The sequence below is a fragment of the Chelonia mydas genome, chromosome 15, assembly GCF_015237465.2.
Source record: "Chelonia mydas isolate rCheMyd1 chromosome 15, rCheMyd1.pri.v2, whole genome shotgun sequence".
Taxonomy (NCBI): Eukaryota; Metazoa; Chordata; order Testudines; family Cheloniidae; genus Chelonia; species Chelonia mydas.
In genome coordinates this window covers 23,382,908-23,402,013 of record NC_057856.1, presented here as the reverse complement: position 1 = coordinate 23,402,013, position 19,106 = coordinate 23,382,908, and the positions used below count along the sequence as shown (strand labels likewise).

General features: G+C 40.8%; 1 protein-coding gene across 2 annotated transcripts in view; it reads left to right on the top strand.

The window, feature by feature from the left end:
• The window catches only part of LOC102943959 (transmembrane protein 132B), a 358,631-nt gene that overhangs the window by 234,239 nt on the left and 105,286 nt on the right, over nt 1-19,106 (top strand). For both annotated transcript variants that reach the window (XM_037878834.2, XM_043529414.1), the window contains one exon: nt 18,461-18,647. In XM_037878834.2, the coding sequence (XP_037734762.1) occupies nt 18,461-18,647 (187 nt within the window). The remainder of the gene's footprint in view (nt 1-18,460; nt 18,648-19,106) is intronic.

Here is a 19,106-nt window from a genome sequence, read left to right as displayed (position 1 = left end):
AGCTGGCCTTTCCGTACTGAAAGAGAGACAATAGGGAGAGTGGCAGTAGACTGTGAAGGGCCTTGAAAGTGAAGGCAAGCCGTTTGTTTGATTTGAGAGAGAAGGGAGAGCCAGTGAAGAGATGCAAAGAGGTGGCTGACGATGTCAAAGCGACTGGCTAGGGAATAGTCTTTGCAGTAGCATTCAGAATGGGGTATGATGGCATTTGTCAAGAGCAGAGAACAGGATGTTGTGGTAGTGAGACAGGAGGTGATGCGAGGCTGAAGGAGAGGTTTAGCTGTGTGGAATGATAGGAGAAGCCACCGTGTCCTACAGATGCTACGAAGAAAGAATCTGCAACATTTTGACATAGCCCGGATGTGAGGACGTAGCAGAAGGTCTGAGTTGAAGGTGCTACACAGGTCATGGACCTGAGGGTACATCTACATTGCAGCATGCGTCCCAGTCCAGGTAGACACTAAAAATAGCAGGGTAGTTGGGGATAGCACAGGTGGGGACTCAGGCCAGGTGCCTTAGTATGTACCCGAGAGGTCCTGGTAGGTGTGTACTTAAGTGGCTAGCCTGAGCTGCCACCCATGCTTCCCCGGCTACACTGCTACTTTGAGTGAGCTAGCACATGTCTGTACCCATGCTGGGAAGCATGCTTCCAGCTGCAGTGTAGACGTAGCTGGAGTGACAGGCAGCAATATGCTGTTGAAAGGAGGTTGCGGGCAGGACTTGGGGGGAAGATTAAGTGGGCTATTTTAGCTCTGTTGAGCTTGAGCTGACAGCTAGACATCCACGAGGAGATGTCAGAGAGAGGCCGGATTTTAGCTCACTGCTTATCAAAAATATATCTAATGAAATCGTACAGTATTCTACGGGGCCTTTTTGAATGTAGCTTGTAATAGAAAAAGTGGAACTTGGATTTGCCAAGTCAGAGCTCGCTGTTTATTGCTATTTCTTTTTTATGGCCCTCACACAGGTTAGATTTATTTTCAGCAAATAGGGCTTGATCCTGTACCCACTGAAGTCAATGGTAAAGCTCCCACTAACTTAATTGGGACAGGATCAGGCATATATCCGTTAACTCAACTTCTCGTATGGTCAGTGCAGTAAAATAAAATAGAACAGGCTCTGGGACCCTGGAGCACTCAACAGAACAATGTGCTAGTTATCAGTGACTGTGTAGGCCAATGCATCTGATGGATGCGCTCAACAATAGTTTACACAAAATCTTGGATATCATAATTGGAGTAAGGTAGTTGCTATTCCACAGATATGGCTCCGGCTTGAGAACCAGGATTCCTGGGTTCTCTTCCCAGCTCTGTGGCTGACTTGCTTTCTGATCTTGGACAAATCACTTAATAGCGTTGTGCCTCAGTTTGCCCATCTGTGGAAATGGGATACTGCTGCTTACCCAACTTTGTGGAATGCTTTGAGATCTAGGGATAATAAGTGTCCAGGATCAATTACTTTTTATATTTTTTTTGCTTGTAGAAGGAAAATTGGCCACAGTGCACCAGTTTTCTCTTCCCAGTTTTCAAAGAGTGACATGACGGCTGTGGCTTCCTGCCAAGACATCAGAAGTTCCTTCTCTCCATTGGGTGTATGCTTTGAGCCATTTGGATTTCCCCATTCATGTTTGTTTTATATCCCTTTTCTTCAAAGGCTTCTTGCCATTATGATTTTCCTTGCTGTATTTGGGTCGGGAAGGAATTTTCCTCCAGGGCAGATTGGAAGAGGCCCTGGAGCTTTTTCGCCTTCCTCTGTAGCATGGGCCACGGGTCACTTGCTGGAGGATTCTCTGCTCCTTGAAGTCTTTAAACCATGATTTGAGGACTTCAATAGCTCAGACATAGGTGAGAGGTTTTTCGCAGGAGTGGGTGGGTGAAATTCTGTGGTCTGCGTTGTGCAGGAGGTCAGACTAGATGATCATAATGGTCCCTTCTGACCTTAGTATCTATGAATCTAAGAGACCTGGATGGGGCTCCTTCAAGAGCCCCTCAATATCCCCTAGGTAAGGGGTCTCTAGCAAAAAGCAATTCCTAATTCTTTCTCTGCAGGTACTCAGGAAAGACAAGGAGAGCAGAAGGCTCAGAGGCAGATGAATTTCATCTGTCAAGTATCAAACACAATATAATCTTTGCAGGATCATCTTTCGCATTATATCCCACCAATCTCATTTGGATTAGCAGGGGTTGAGTCACCTACCATCCTGAGAATGTTCAGTGGCAGGGATTCATCTCTGGAACATCCTCACTGTGGGGAAAGTCTGTACAAACAGTGTTTGTACAGAACCTAACACAGTGGGGTGCAGGTCCATGGTGGGGTTTCAAGGTGCCGTACAATACAACATCATAATTAATAATACATCTCTATATAACAGACATTCAGTGAAAACATGTAGAAGGAGTTTTGGGTGGGATTTTCAGGAGAGCCTAAGGGGGTTAGACACCCAAATCCCAGCCTTTATTATAAAGTACAGAGGGTTAAGTGAAAGCTCATTACAGTGGAGGAATAAATGGCCTTTGTTATAGCGGGCACAGAGCTTTGAAGTTGGAATGCCTGAAGTGAGTTCAGGCTAAGACCCGCTTTCGCTTCTGTTCAGAGGTGAAAGTCCAGTGCCACATCCCACTTTCTCACCACTCTGAGGATTAATGGAGGTGCTGTGAAACAGCACAGGGTAGAAACTCATAATGGTGTGGAGAGGGATTTACAGTCAGATGCTGGGAAGAATACAGTAAATCCTTTCTTAATTGACCACTCAAAGGACCAAAAAAAATTGGTTGCTTAACAGAGGTAGGCCCTCTAATAAAGGTGGATTAGAATTACACTCTGGGATCCTTTTTGGCAGTCACATAAAACAGAAGGTTGCTGAACAACAGGGGTGTATGGTACAGATTCCACTGTAATTAAAAGGAAAACGTGAAACACTTTAATTGAGATTAGAATATTAAACGTTGAAAGCTCGGTATTCCTCTGTTACTGATCATCAGTTAAGAATTGCATATGTGGAACAAACCATTGCATTTTAAAAATGGAACAATAAAAAAGCTGCTGTAATTTAAAAGCAGCCAATTTACTAGGAGTACAGTTTGCAGCTCCGTCACTTGCTAATCAGTCTGTTAAACATAATAGCCATTCTTGTCTTGAGGCAGTTAATCATGTTGTGAATGCACTTATCAGCACATATTAGAAATACAATACAAGACTTTCTGACAGAGGAATGGATGCAATTACTGCAATCAGTATACATTTAGCTACTGTCTTATCATGCTGTGCTTTTTTTTTTTTTTTTTTTAACTAGCCCAGCAGAGATGGAATTTTCTTAGTAAATACAAGTGACGTACTTGAGGGTACTGGTAATAATACCATGCTGCTACAAATGAGGTCAGCTGAGGTGTTTGAGATAACCCTCTTGGTATAAATCAGAAAGGGCTGCTGGCAGTGTATTCTTTGTCAGTCCCCACGCTTTGAAATCTGATGACCTTCAGGATTTGTTGCAGTGCTCATCTTTCTCCAAACCCCTCTCACCCCCAGCCATTTGACCATTTCAATATCAGAGATGGTGAATTGTTTGAGTAAGAGATGGATTAGTTGTTGGTGGGAATCTTAAATTGCCGCATTTACTAGGCCGAAGATGGTTAGGGTGTGTGGATAGGCGCTCTCTTTTTTAGCGCTTCAGTAAAACTTACCAAACAAATAAGTTAGAATCAAGAGATTTCAAATTCCTGAAAGAGGATATTCAAAAATCACGGAGGCAAATTGCTTCCAGCATAACCATCCACCATGATAGGTGTAAGGATAACTCTCCTGAAAGAAAAACTGGGACAACAAAATCTAAAACTTTCAGCTAATCTGTTTTCCAGAGCTGAGCAATTCGTTTATGGGGGGGAAAATAGATAAAAGACAATATTCTGAAAAGAGATGCATGTAAAGAGGATGATTTTGTGACAGCTGACAGCATTTTTCATAAAGCCTGCTCAATGCTTACCCTAAATGTTAGGACTCTTGATATTTTACATAATTCTTCTGGGCAAAGATGAATTTACTGCCAGTGTTTCGAAGAACCTGCCGTTACACTTCACACTGCTTTCACATGACTTGCTCCATTTTTCTTGGCAGCTGGAAATGTATTTTTTTCGGCAATATAATGATTTTTTAATTGTGTCAAAGGAAAACAAAAAACAGGAACAATTGCAGTGGAATAATTGTAAAGGTAAGTTCTGTATGATGTCCTATCCATCTTTACATTAATTAATATTTGTTATTAGCTCACTGCTTTTATATTATAATAAGGTTCCAAGGGGAAAAAGCAGAGAAAAGAGAAACAAGCCAGAGAAAAAAAAGGGAGAGACGATCCTGTGATTTAGGCTTGGATTCAGGAAGCCTAAAATTAGTGCTTTATTGTACTGGGGCCAGAGCCAATAAATTATCACATAGCGTAGAGATCAGTCTATAATTATCTTCAGCACTATTTCACCAGGTCCATCACTAGTGCTCTTCCACACAGAGCCATTCTATAGTCACCTGTCAATCAAATAACTAAAAGTAAAGACCAAACATTACCAAATGTGTGGAATTCTTCCTCTCCTTTCTGTGCTCCTCATTGACATGATCCATTGCATCAGTGTTCTGTCCTGGGGGACGTGGCTCTTGGATTGGTATTGTAATGTCAGGTGCTTTGCTGTAAATTAGCTCCAGTATAAACAACTCTGGCTGCACTGAAGGAAGTCCCTGGTATTTAACTGTGCCTCTTCCTAAGCGCTCTGAGGTCTGGTCCTCCTTATGCAGGTGAGTAACTTAACTCACACGAGTAATCCCAAAGAATCCAGCAAAGTGTCGAGCATCCTCAGTGCCCGTTAACTTCACTGAGAGTTAAAGGTGCCCAGCTTCTCGACGGGAGGGGGACATTTGATCACCTCAAAGGATAAAGCCCCAAAGAGACATTATACATAGAAATGCAGGGTTGGAATAAGGACCTCTAGGGGTCATCTCGCCCAGCCCCTGTGATGAGGTAGGACCAAGTATTCTATCATATGGATGAAGGAATGAGAGGGAAGATGGAACATCACTTCCCCCCTTTCCGTTTCTAATTATACCTTCTCAGTTCCCAATGTAATTAACCTTACTTATTACTCCTTTATGACAATGCCCATTTATTCACAGTTGTGACCCGGTCTCCCAGCAATGCCCCACTGCATCCCAGCAACAGCCAGGGCATTGGAATTCATGTCACATGTTGGGGATGTTATTGTATTGTGAGTGTGACTTATCCTCTGAGAAGGTGACCTAGAGACAATGTTGCATGGGTGACCATTCTCTTGACCTCATTTTCATGCCATTATGAAATAATGGTGGAATAATTTTTGAGAGGGGAAATATTAAATTCCCTCCCTGCTGCTAAGTAGATCAGATGCAATATTTATCTTTACAGGTCTAGCAGAGTTCAGATTCATTATTTTGTCAAAAATCCAGAGACACTTTTCATAGAGTAATTTACATTACAAATCTTGGTTATTCTGATACTTTTGGTTTTGCAGTGAGCAATCAGGAACATAAACTGGTATCAAATAACAAAGAAAGCATGTGAAACTATAGTAAGTAGCTTTATTCTGTCAATATATTGAATGTGGACCCTAATCCACTCCCCTATTTGCTCATCTGGGTTGAATTAATCTCCTTTATTAGTTAATATGTGGTAACGCTCAGACACACGTATAGTGTCATTTTCAGGGTTTATTAAGTATTTTGAAATCACTAGTGGGGAAAAAATCAGAACTAAAATTGGTTCATCATAATTGGCCTATAAAGCCAATTTTGTTCATGCCCTACTTAAACCAGGAGATTTGGGGGGCGGGGGTGGGGGGAGGTAAACTCATTTGTGGTGAAGTTAATGGGTTAAACTCATCCCTGGTGTAACTCCATTGGCTATGTTGTTATCATTACCACTTATTTTGTTAGCAGATGTGAACTATCCCTAAGACACACATTAAGAGTATGTCTACGCTGGCAAGTTTCTGTGTAACAAATTATACCACTTTTATTAAAGTGCTGGAATACAACTGCTGTTGCGTGTTCACACTGTGCGCTGGAGCGCATCCACATTAGCAACTCTTGCAATGGGAAAGAGAGCAGTGCATTGTGGTCACTATCCCACCATGCAACTGGCTGCAGGGTGCTTTGGGAAGGGTTTGCAATGCCTCATGGGACAGGCACAGTGTCGTATGATGCAGATTTCCCAATCCCATTGTTCCATGGGCATCCTACTACATTGCCAGCTGCTTTTCAACTGAAGGAGGGGTGTTTGACAGGGAGGTCGTGCGTGTGTGTGTGTGGAGCGGGGGAGAGAGACAGTGTGTTTTGGGGGACAGAGTGTGTGTCAGCATGCTGTCTTGTACGTTCAGACAGTCCACATTAATGGTTTGCTTTGTGTCCCGGAGCAGATCAGCCCAGCACGCAAGGGCAACCAAGTTCAAAACAATGAGCAGAGCAGCCATTTGAGGGATTATGGGACACCTCCGGAGGCCAGTTGATTGCTTCCTGCACTGTAATATGTTTACACTGCCAATACAGCACTGGAGCCTCTGTGCTGTAAGGCTTATGACTCTCATCGAGGTGTTCTTTTTGCAACCCTGCCACTGAGGAGTTTCTGCGCACTGAGTGGCTTGGCAGTGTGTACACCTCGGGAGTTACACCACAGAAAGCTGCTTTCCTGCGCAGTAACTTGCCAGTGTAGATAAGGCCCATCTGCTGCTTTGAGCTGTAACAGTAGGTGCAATAGGTTCAAAAGAAGGGATTTTTTAAATGTTCAAAACTTGTACAAATCTGAACAGAATGTAGGAGGACAAAAATAATTCTTGGCCACATTTTTATTTTTATTTGTTCTTTGATTATTTCGTCTATGGACTATTGCAGTAGTTTTCACACTGGGCTCCTGGTGATTTCTATCCACCCTCAGCAAGCAGTTGCGAATCAGGTTGCTTGCTTAATTTTCCAATGTCCTTGCTCTCCGTTATTTCTTTGTTTACACTGGCTGCCCATTAAATTGAGGATTAAGTTCAAGGTGTGGCGAGAGGCTTTTAAAGTCCTCCAGCCCCTAGCACTCTTCTCCCTTTGTTCTTGTGTATCTGCTCCAACACATTGGGTCCATTAGTGTCACCATCTGCAGCTCGTCACCACATCCTTTTCATTCACAAATTCAACACGCATAGAGCTTGCATTTTTAGATTCCCTCTGGTTGAATTGTCTCCCCAAGGAGATCCAGCTGTCAGACTAGATTGTCTCTCTAAAATATAAATGGCAACCTGCTTGTGAGTAACTTTTTGCTGTGTCTGAGAGTGCTGGTTTTATTAAAAAAAAATGTTTGAAATACTTTCATGTTTCTGAATGACTCTAATACTCAGTATTGCCAACTCCAAGCAGTCAGAAATCATGAGTCAGTCTCTCAAAAATTATGAGATTAGGTTAAAAATCGCAAGACGTTAAAGAAATAATAAATGGAGGGTTCTTTTTATTTGCCTTCTGAATTTTGAATCTTTAGGGCACTTCCAGGTCTCATTTTCAAGCTTCTTTCTGTAACCAAGAGGGCTAGAAACTTGTTTAAAAACAATCAAAGCCAAGATTCTTATGTAATCACATGAGTCCTGGAGCTGGGGCTTAAAAAATGCCAAATATTGCAAGACCCTGCAACAGTGTATCCTGGAAATGAGACTATTGTGACTTAGCTAAGTTTTATGTTATACATGTAGCTGAGCTAGTATCCGACACTACAAAACCATACAATTGTAAATAGTCTGATGAGTCATGTGCTTTAGCTTTCTTTTTTCAGTCTCAGGTTGTAGTTTGTAATAGAAGGAGTGGGGAGTGTATGTGTTCCCCAGTGCATACCTAGTGGCTGCTGACTCCTGCACATGGATTCATGGAGGAGCTATTAACAGGTTGGGGATGGATTCCGTTCTCGCCAATCCCGGCATAGATTCTTCACAACAGAGCTCATTTCCTTGGATGGGTTGTGTGGGTAGGTGCATCATCCTCAGTGGGATTCCTCCTTATTTCAATATATAGAGCAAATTGTGCTTACAGTGCTGGTTCTACTGTCATATCGTAGACAGACCTAGAAGCTGTCCCCTGGCTTTGCAGTGTGTCTCTAGAGACTGGAATTGTAACCGTTGGCTTCTGTTTCATGGATCTGGCATTGATTTGCTATTTGACTATAAAGTCACTTCGGGCCTGCTCTTATTCTCTTTGAAGGCAGTTGGAATGTTTGCTATCAACTTCATTGGCAGAATGGCTGGGTCATTAAATCTCCCGGTGCCTCAGTTTACCCATCTGCAACATTGGTGGGGCAATACTGGGGCATGGGGAAACGTTTATTATTTATTTATTTATGGTTTATAAAGTGCTTTAAGATCCTTTGAGGAGAAATGCTGTTATATCATCTAATACGTCGGAAATATTTTTGAACTCTAAATCATCTGTAGATTAGAACTCAGCCACTGCAGATATGCACGCAGTAGATGTTTTATGGCATATTTTACAGGCTCTGCACAACAATTTGAAAATATACAATGTTATGATGATCTCAAAACGTTTAAGGATTTCTGAACAGGTAAAGGAAAATTACAAATAAGCTGATAAATCAGGAGCTGTTTTGGCTCCAGTGTTTATTAACCATTTTAAGTTCGGCAACATTTCTCCTTATAAATACCTTTTCCCCCCCTTTTAAACAAAAATAGTTGGTTTTATTCATATCCAGCATCCGCTAACCCTGACTTCTGCTTCTGTCTAATTGAATGTGTTTGTTAAAATCCCCAGTATGGAGCTTTCTCATGGTGATAAGAGTTCTATTTTAAGAACTATGCAGTACAACAATAAAGAGCTTCTAAGTGGTAGTCAGAAAAATATTCTGGTTTAATTGAAATGTTCTCTGAAACCTAAAGAGCCTCCATAAAGCTTGAGCCGGGGAAAATTGAAACCAAGGACTGAATGGAGCTGTAGTGCAAATGGGTGCATTGCTCTCAGTGAAGCTCCACCCAATCACACCAGAACTGACTTTGATCTGGTAAGTCCTATTTAGTAAAGGCTTGCTAAAATAGTGTCCACAGCCTCTTTTCGTGGCAGGGTTTCCTGCATGCTGTCACAAAGATAGAGGCAAATAAAAACGATTGTCTCAGTTATCTCTGGAGTTGTCATGATGATGTGGATAAAATCAAATAAATGGGATGTCATTGCAAGCGTTAGTGTGAGGGACAGTTGTGAATTGGCAGTGAAGAAAGCTGAGGAGCTTAAAATGTTTGCTCATTATCTAGATTTATTGTATGTGGTAGGGAAATGTTGGCTAAGCAAAAATATGGGTAATGTCTGGTCTTGGTGGTGTGCTTTGAACAAAAATAGCTGTTTTGTTATTGGGCTATAAGAAATTGCTGTGTCAATCCATACGTGATCACCAGATCATGCTGCTTGGCTTCATCCTGCATTCTTTGCACTCTCCCCGCAGCGATGGAAGTCCTGAGGTTTAGAGTGTAAAAAAGAATCTGGATCAGGCGCCATGAGAGCATCTTCGGACCAGTGCTGGATTGCAATGTAAACTTGAAAACTGAAGCATGGTACCTTCCCTGTCACTGCTAGGTAACAGGGCACAAGACATAGTGAGTGTAAATTGGAGTTTTAAAAATCCGTCATGGGGGAATCAGTTTCCAACCACAAAGAGCAAAGTTCCTTCCCTCTCCTCCCCCTTCCCCCTGAAGCTTGCTGAGAACGTGACAATTCTGCCATCAGCCTTTTGGTCCTTCATGTTAAAGACATCTGCCCTTGGTTTTTGCATAGGCCCTGGGGCTGTCAGATCTGGAGTGGCGGCGATGGAGATGAGGGAGAGTATACCGTCTCTACTTCCTTCCCCCTACTGGCAGTAGGAGTGAGTTGGGCCAGTGGCTTCTTTCCAGGGCATTGTACCTGCCTCCCAGTCCTCAAAAGAATCATGTGATTCCCCAGGATGTGCTTATTTTGATGACTAAGCCCTAAAAGTCTGGGTTAATCAGAAAGACAATTAAACAGTCACTTCAGTCACTAACCCCATCTTTTGAAAGTTATGCAACATGTTTTTGTTAAACATACCCAGTGTTCACATTTCAGAAAGTGGCACTTTACGAAGCTTAACCTGCAGGATAGTGTGGAAATCCTCCTCTCAGCTCAAAAATGAGGAGATTTTTGTTTGAAATTTCCTTATATGCACTGAAGAGAGAGGGAATATGCTGAGGGCCCGATTTTCCTCCATTAGAAACTATTGGAATCTAAGTGTCTTCAATGAGAGAAGGATTTTTTACAGAGGTGCTGTTGCCCAACTGCAGCTGTGATTGACTTTAGCTGGAGTTTTGGGTGCTCAGCGTTTCCAAACAGCTGTTGAAATATGGGGCCTGATCCTGTAGCTCTTTGCTCTTGATCAACAAATATATATACAAGGAGTCCCACGGAGATCAAAGGAGTAAGGCTTGGACTACTGACATGTTCTGAACCTTACCCGTCTCAGGTCCTATTCCTGTTCACATTGAATTCAATGGGAATTTGACATTGACTTCAGGGGGAGCAGGAGTAGGTCTTTATTAACTTTAAAATGATCTAAAATATTCTCAAATGACATGACATCAAAGACAGTTATTATTATTAACTAGTTCACACTCATTTTTTTTTCACAATTTCCCACTGCTGTGTGTGTCTCATAAACAGATTGTCATTTACTGAAAACATTGTGTCATGAATTAATGAAAAATCATGATTTGTTCTTAAAAGCCAACACCACTAACATAACTTTATGGTTTTTATGAAAACTGAATTGTTGACGGAATTTGACAACAAACTCTCAATAATCCAGCCATGCACCTAACCTAGCAGCATTTCAGAACTTGCTTTGCTGTCATCTTCCACTGTGACATTGTGAATATTTCATTCTTTACAAAAAGCAGACACCAGCCTCTTCAGGTACATTCGCAATCTAGATCTTTGTTAAAAGAATCTGATTCTGATAGCTCTGCCTTCTTTTGTTTATAAAAGGTAACTACTAACTAGTTAGATTTCAACTATCATTATGACATAAATCATAGTATGATATTGATCCAGTATTTAGATTGCTAATGCTATAATTCCTGTGTTCCACCTAAGAAATATGTTAAATATAAAGTGAATCCAGTCATATTTCAATAACAGTAAGTTATTTTCTAGTGCTTATTAATGCCTTTGCATTAGAGTTGTAGTACATTTTCAAAGTAACCTATAAGTTTGCTAAATGAGCCCATGCAATTCACATATTAATAATATTGATCTAATATTGTAGTGAATATACAGAGCCATCGGTTTTTAAGATAGAGATTTTAAAAGGTATCCTTTACTGCCACTTGCAACGTTAAGGTAAAAGAGAAATGTGTGTGTGTGTGTGTGTGTGTGTTTGAAAAAAAAAGTACCATGACGGTTCATTGTTTTTTGGTAATGAAGGTCAATAGAGGTAACAATTAGTCTAAATATCAGGCTTGATTTCAAAAGCACCTAAGTGACTTAATAGCACAAATACTATGGACTTTTAGTGGAACTCATGCTCTTAAGGCACTTGGGTGGGATTTTCAATAGCACTGATAGTCTCTATCTGGAGTCGTAGTCCAGGATTTGTCCCACTGGAAGACCATTCTTGATTGGAGACATCCATTGTCTCAAGGTGGGCAAATGCTCTTTACTGCTTTAATAGAACTCAGTTTTAGAAGGAAATATTTAAAGCTTCAGCCCTGCAAGTGATATCGCATAGGAAGACGGCTGCCTCTCCATTGCTGTATCTTCATGGAGGTCCATGAAAGTCAGCAGGGCTCTGCTTGGGTACGTTGACCTGCCTGTGCAATGTGAGGTGCAGGATCGGGGCCCAAAACGTTATTCTGGAATTTAACCAGATTGTGTTGTTCAAATTAATTGCCATTAAATATATTTCTGGATCTAATGAAAATTGCATTTGGAATGTATTTGGCATGGTTTTCTAAATCATATCCCAGAAACCATGTGTTCCAGGACAGGAACACAGAGTTACACAAACCTCCCAATGATTCTGTAGTGCATGGAGCAATGACAAGTCAGAAGATGGCCCACGGCCACTTTCTGTTGGAGACCTGGCAGAATCCATTAAATACGTTTGAGGTGAGACATTTTGGGAAGCTGAGTAAAATCATCAAAATCTTGAGGGGTTCTTCATCTGCCCTGGGAAAGAGATATTGTGACAGTGCAATTACAATAGAATGTAGGATTATAAATAAGATGGTGTTTTGATGAACAAGGCCTCCTTACTTCAGACTGTGCGAAGAAATAAAACTGAGCCATGCTTCCTTTTTCTCCTCTCCAGAAAGAAAAATGTCTCATGAATGTCTCATGTCTGAAACACTGGGTTGGATTCATCAAAGGGAGTTAGTAATTACCAAATTGAGAGAATCATGAAGCGCTTTTCTAAATTTGAAAGGCTCATCAAGAATAGATCAGGAGCAGGCAAAATTAATAGTTATGAACTCATTTCCATAGAAATGGACTTATTAGCAAGCATGCCAGCTGCCTAAAATTATAAGGTCTTTTCCTCCTGCTTGCAGGAAATAATCTTACTTTTATTTAAAAAAAAAAAGTTAGACTTTATTTTTTATTGCTCTTCTAAACTGGGTTTGGCAAAGTTCTTGCAAGATGGCAGAAGCTTTGACTAGACAATAAAAATGGAGGAGAAGGAAGATGAGGGAAGGGGGAGAAGACAAGAAACTTACAACCCTCGGATTCCATGAGCACCTCTCTGCTGCAAACTTGTTTAGACAAAGATGGAATGGGCTGCAAGAAAGAGTTGCCAGGTCTTAGGACAGAGTTTGGTTTAATAGGATTTAATGGCTGATAACAGTATGAGCTACTCTCTTCTCCTTTGCTGGGAGCATTTCCACTTCCATGGCATTTTATCTTTGCTGGACACTTAAAGAACATCAGTGACCCAGAGGATGTGAGAGCCAGCTTCTCAATATTGGCCACAAAATACAGAGTAGGCCAAGGAGAAATTGAAGATTTGCCATGACAGGACAGAGCTTCTTTAAAAAGAAAAGATGGAACAGAATGGCATGTAGATAATCCCCACTACTGAAGGTGGGAACTTTAAGACAGAGTATCATGGTTGGTAAATAGAGGTTGATGAAGTTTGAAGAAAATAAATACTCAATTCTCAGGGATTGATTCTGATTTATTTGAGATTTTACTCCAGCCTACCTCCAGTTGCTTCAGTGGAGTTTACTTCTGATTTGCCCCAGTGTAAATGAGAGATGCTCCAGGTCTTTAGTGCCCTGGATTTAAGAATTTCAGAGTTCCTGAATTAACTACTGAGAGGCCTGCTGACAACACACTGTTATTGAAAACAGTTAATACATTGCTTTATGTATCACTATGCATTAAGTGTCAGTCTTCCTGCTCTTGGAAACACAAGGATCTATAGATGAGGGATAGAACAAGGACTGTAGGGACAGAAGGGAGGCTATGAACTGAGGAAGAAAGAAATTGACTTTTAAAGCTTTATCATTTGTTCGCAATAGTTGTAACCTGGGAAGAGATCTGGAGCAAAGTCTGTGGACTGATCATACGCCTCTCCGTGGGGGACTCCGTGTCCCAGATACTATAGCACTTGGCATTGCTCTGAGGGCTAGATCTTTGTTTTGAAGAGTGAAAAAGAGAGACCACAGTTTTGGAGACAATTCGCTGACCTGCTGTTAAGAAAGTAATTTGTAGCACTGCCGACGAATAAAGTAGTGCAGGGGCTTGAATGCCATTTTGTGAAAGCTGTGTACTTGGTGGAGGAACTCTCTAAATGAAACCTAATTAGAACACAGTGAATCTGGCACATCAGTACAGCTCTTTTAGCAGTCTTCCAAAAGAAAAAAGCTGGTGCCCTGTTTTGAAATGTTGACATCTTTCGGTACATTTAAATTGCTTCAGAAACAAAGCAGGAAGCATTTGACTAGCAATGTTTTTTTCATTTAAGTAATGGCAGAGAATTTTCCTGGCAAACTGGATTACACCAGCACCCTTTTTTCCTGTTTTGTAGTTTCCGATTGTTCATTTCAAGTCAGGGACTGTGTGTGTGTGTGTGTTTGTGTTAACTGGTCAGGAATTTTTTGACACTAGATTTCTTCACAGAAAATGTCAAGCTGTTGAAACTTTTCATGGAAATTGTATCTGTTTTGATGAAGGTTTCATTGGGAAAGTTGCTCAGTTTGAGAATGGGATTTCTGGTTAAAATCAGAGAGTGAGACCTCAGAATAGCCAATGGTCTGTTGGTTAGGGTGCAGGAGACTCAGGTTCAAGTCTTTTCTCTAAATTAGGTAGAGTAGAGATTGGAACCTGCTTCTCCCCTGTCCCACACGAATGCGCTGACCGCTGAGATAGTGGCTATCCTGGGGTCAGGGCCCCCACTGAAATTTTTCATGAAATGGAATTCTTGATTTCCTGCCAATCCTAGTGAGTGTATCTGATGTTCTCCTTTTGTATTCTATGTCGGAATTTAAATCTGATTTCAAGCAATTGGAGTATACAGAGGTATCTATCTTTAAATGAAAGTTAGAACTTCGCCTGTTTACAAAGGCAGTGGCCATTTTCCTCCCTGACAGTCTCTGCAGTCTGTTATATATAGGCTCAGATTAGATTTTTATTGGTAAATGTTGGTAAACATTGATTTTACAGTTCACACACAAGCCGACGAAAAAAATGTTTCCACTGATAGTGATTGAAAACTACAGATAGGCAAAATAAGAAAAGTGCTGCTTGAGAACTTATGGGAGTTTGATTTAAGAATATTTATATATCTGTATATTTCGATTTGATGTTTGTAATTTCTTTTAACAGTTATAAAGCTTTAACTTTCTGAATGTCAGTGTCTACTGTTATTAAATGATTTCCTGTCAATGTGAAAATTTAAATTGATAAAAATAGAAAAAATACTTAAAATAAACATAGCTATCATCTGTCAAAATTACAAAAATATAAAAATGTAATTCTGCCAAGTCTAGCTGTATACAGAACACACACGTGCTGTTCTTGTCTAGAATCAGAGATACGTAGGACTGGAAGGAACCTCAAGAAGTCATCAAGTCCAGCCCCCGTGTGCTGAGGGAGGACCAGGTAAACCTCGATGACTAGGAGACTTGTTAATTCTTGCTGTTGTCTTTAACATAACATTGGCCATTTAGACTGTAAGTGTATAGTTTTTCTCTGGATACAGAAAAACAGAACAGGATAACAGAGTCATGGATTGAGCACAAAACAACTGTCAGCATGACATCATGACATTGTTCGTTTAGCTCAGTTTTTGATAGTGCCTGTGGTGCACTGAAATGCTACCTAGTCTTACTAATTACTTTAGAGATGAATCCTAACCAGAACCATAGGTCCAAAGAGTTTTTAAGAATTCTGAACCCAGTTCTGAATTTTTTTTCAGTTGGTCCCTTTTGGTGTAATGGGTTGAACCGAAACTCCAGATCCAGACACACCCAGAGGGTTCAAAATTTGAATCTAGAATTTGTATCCAGGGCTGATCTCTAAATTTAATTTATGACTTATGACTGTATTCTGTTTGTGACTAAGTGAAACAAATAGTTAGAAGTAATGAGCAGGGTCCCGTACTATTGAATTCTGCATTATGCTGACAATATTTTTCTGCAGAAATTGAGATGTTTCTAATTATATCCCTGACTTTGTATAGCGTAATTTGTCTTTGGCATCTTGTTGGTAGTCTGGTTGGTCACCCAGGCGATGCATTAATAGCTTCTAGCCTTGCCTGAGGGTAGAGAAGATAAATGAACATTAAGGTCTCTGCACTGCACTTTCACTTCAGAGCAGCAGTATAAGAAAGTTAAAGCTATGCATGGATAGACTTTTCTGCAGTATTACTTTAGACTAGTTTAGTGGACTCGAGCATTTTGGGCAAAAATCATCTTAAAAAACTAGTAGTGTTGTTGTTGTGGGAGTGAGAGCCAGGCATTTGTAAGGGGGGTAGTGTTTCCCAGTAGGTAGATCATTCAACTTGGCTTTAGGAGACCTCGGTTCCATTCCTGTCTTTGTCACTGATCTGTTGTGAGGCTGTGGGCAAGTCCTTGTACCTAAGGCCTTGTCTATACTACGGGGGGGGAGGGAGATTGATCTAAGGTACGCAATTTCAGCTACGTTATTCATGTAGCTGAAGTCGACATACTTAGATCTACTCACCGCAGGGGCCACACTTTGCGATGTCAATGGGAGACACTCTCCAGTCGACTCCCCTTCCGCTTCTCGTTCAGTTGGAGTACAGGAGTTGACGGGAGAGCGATCTGCGGTTGATTTAGCGGGTCTTCACTAGACCCGCTAAATCGACCGTCAGTGCATCGATTGCAGTGTGTGGATCCCCTGGTAAGTGTGGACAAGCCCTCAGTGTCGTTCTTAATAAAAGAAACAGAAATAAGTCATAAACAGAGCTTGAATGCTTTGCATTTACATCCACTTTTAATCTTTTATTCCCAGATGACCAAAACAAAATGATCTTCATACAATTACAAGTGTGCATCATTAACAAGCAATATATTCCCATGAACTGAAAATACGGATAATGTAACCGCACGTTTTTGTGATGTATAATTAGCACAAATCCATTTTTTGCATGGAGATAAAGGCCAGTTCATGTTCGAATGAGGGGAAAAAAAAAAAAAGCTGAGAGCTCATTTCTGGTGCAACATGAGGAATGACCAAACATTCTACTGTTTCAGAACGTCAGTATTTGCAACAACCAAATGATAGTGGTACCTGAATAAACAATTTAGCAACATCTGTGCCATGTGGTGTCCGGGGCTTATATTACAGGTTCATTGAGATTACTTAGAATTAAAGTCTGAGTTTAATGGGAAACATGCTTCCTTTTCAGAAAGCTAAAAGATAGATTGTCAGCTCATCTATAAAGTATAGCCATTGCCCACTGGATTGTTTGATTTAGTCTTTTATCAACTTCTATAGCCTATGAGTTAGCCTAGTGGTTCTCAAACTGTGGGTCAGGATCTCTAAGTGGGTCATGACCCCTTTTTAATGGGGTCGCGAGGGCTGGCGTTAGATTTGCTGGGGCTCGGAGCTGAAGCCGAAGTCCGAGCCCCACTGCCCAGGACTGAAGCCCTCAACTTCAGCACCCCCCCAGGGCCTCAGGGCTTTGGCTCCCGTCCTGGGTCAGCAGGCTTGGGCTTCGGTCCCTGCTGCGATCATGTAGTAATTTTTGTTGTCAGAAGGAGGTCACGATGCAATGAAGTTTGAGAATCCCTGTATAAGCCTATAGGCTTAAAGTTAGCTTTTAAGTATAAGGATAAGATATAGGTATAAGACAACAATATAAGAAGACTACAGGCCCAAACCCATAAGACATTAGCTTAAGTAATTAGCATAAGTTAGGCCTATTAAGCATTAGCATAAGCAAAATGATCAACAGTGACCCTAAATCCCAATATTGCATAAGAGATAATTTTTCTAGAAATTCTTATGAAATTCCGCAAAATGCTGATGGGTAACTGCAGAAAGTCAGATGATGCCAGTTTGGCTGTTTTGGGATAGGAACGTGAGTGAGGGTTTTCAACCCTCCAGGACTGTCCTGGAGTCTCCAAGAATTAAAGATTAATTTTTAATTAAAAATTATGTCATGTGGTGAAACCTCCGGGAATACATCCAACCAAAAATTGGCAACTCTAACATGAGCAGAAGCTTAACCTCAGTATTGCTATAGTAACTAATTGACATATATGCTAATATATCTGAAATAATTAATATTTGAACATACAGAATCAGGACATCCCAACATTATTAGAATGAGGAAGTGAGTTATGGGCAAAGGAGGCTGAACACTCTGATGAATATTCATAGCAGCCATTTATGGCTAACCACGGTCTAGAGTCTAGACAACTGAGACCTCAACCATTGGAATCACTTGACATGCAAGATATAGGATTAGACACTTGTGGACCACCACCTGTTTTTCTACCCTGGGTCTTCACAAGGATTGTGTGAGTGTGCATATGGCATGGCGCTGGATGTAAAATTAATATTGCATTACTGTTACATTCTGGTTTGGGTCGGAACATTTGTGAGTTTACTAATTGTGTCAATACAACTATTAAAAGGTCAAAAGCTTTTTCCTCAGTGAGTGTTGCAACTGTGCACGTTGGGGTTTCCAATTAAACCGTAACCGATTTCCAACTCTCTGGACTCTTGGAACTGAAGCCTGTCAAACCTAGGGTGTTAATTTGTCGATTGGAGATTTTTAAATAATTAATACACAATCAATAGATCTGGCAACGTTTCCTGAAGTCTGCATGTTGAATTTGATAATTCTCCTATTGGAAAGAAAAAAACCTGTTGCAATTTATTTTGTGCTTGACATTTCGCTGATGCTTCATTTTAAATTGCACTTAATGCGCATTTTGTTTTCCAGAGCAAACATCTCCTTCTATGAGATCTTGCAGATGGACTTTGAAATTGACAATAGCAGTAGCCTGGCAGGAGCTCAGCAAATTACCTGGCAGGTGGAATACCCCAGAGAAGACTCGATGAGTGAACTGGTGGTCTCAGAGATCTTTGTCAGCCAAACAACATTTGCAGGAATTGTTCCTCTTGCAATGGTAAGAAACTGCTGCTTTGTTTTTCAAATGCTTCTTTTGATTCCTTTCAGTACTCAAGGTAACATGAACCATTTTTTTAATTTGCTACTTCCTATGCATCTGCTGAAAACGGTTTAAATGCAAAAACTACATTTCAATAATATTTTATTTACCTGATATACCATAATGGCTCCTTGGAAACCATTAGAGTCTATTGTGCAAATTCTTTTCTATTAGTGGATTATTGGCCTGGTACATAGTAACAGCTCCTTTGGAGCTGTTGTCTTCTGTTGTGTTAATGCGACTGCCATGCATGCTCACTAAGGCTAAATGCTACAATTAGTTATGACATTTTCATTTAAATAAATTAGCCCACATGTGTAGCAAAATTCATTTCTAAGCCAGACAACTGGGCCATATTTTGCTTTGCTTTCCCCAAAGCACTCAAATGCACTAGACTAAATCACCGACCAGCGGGCT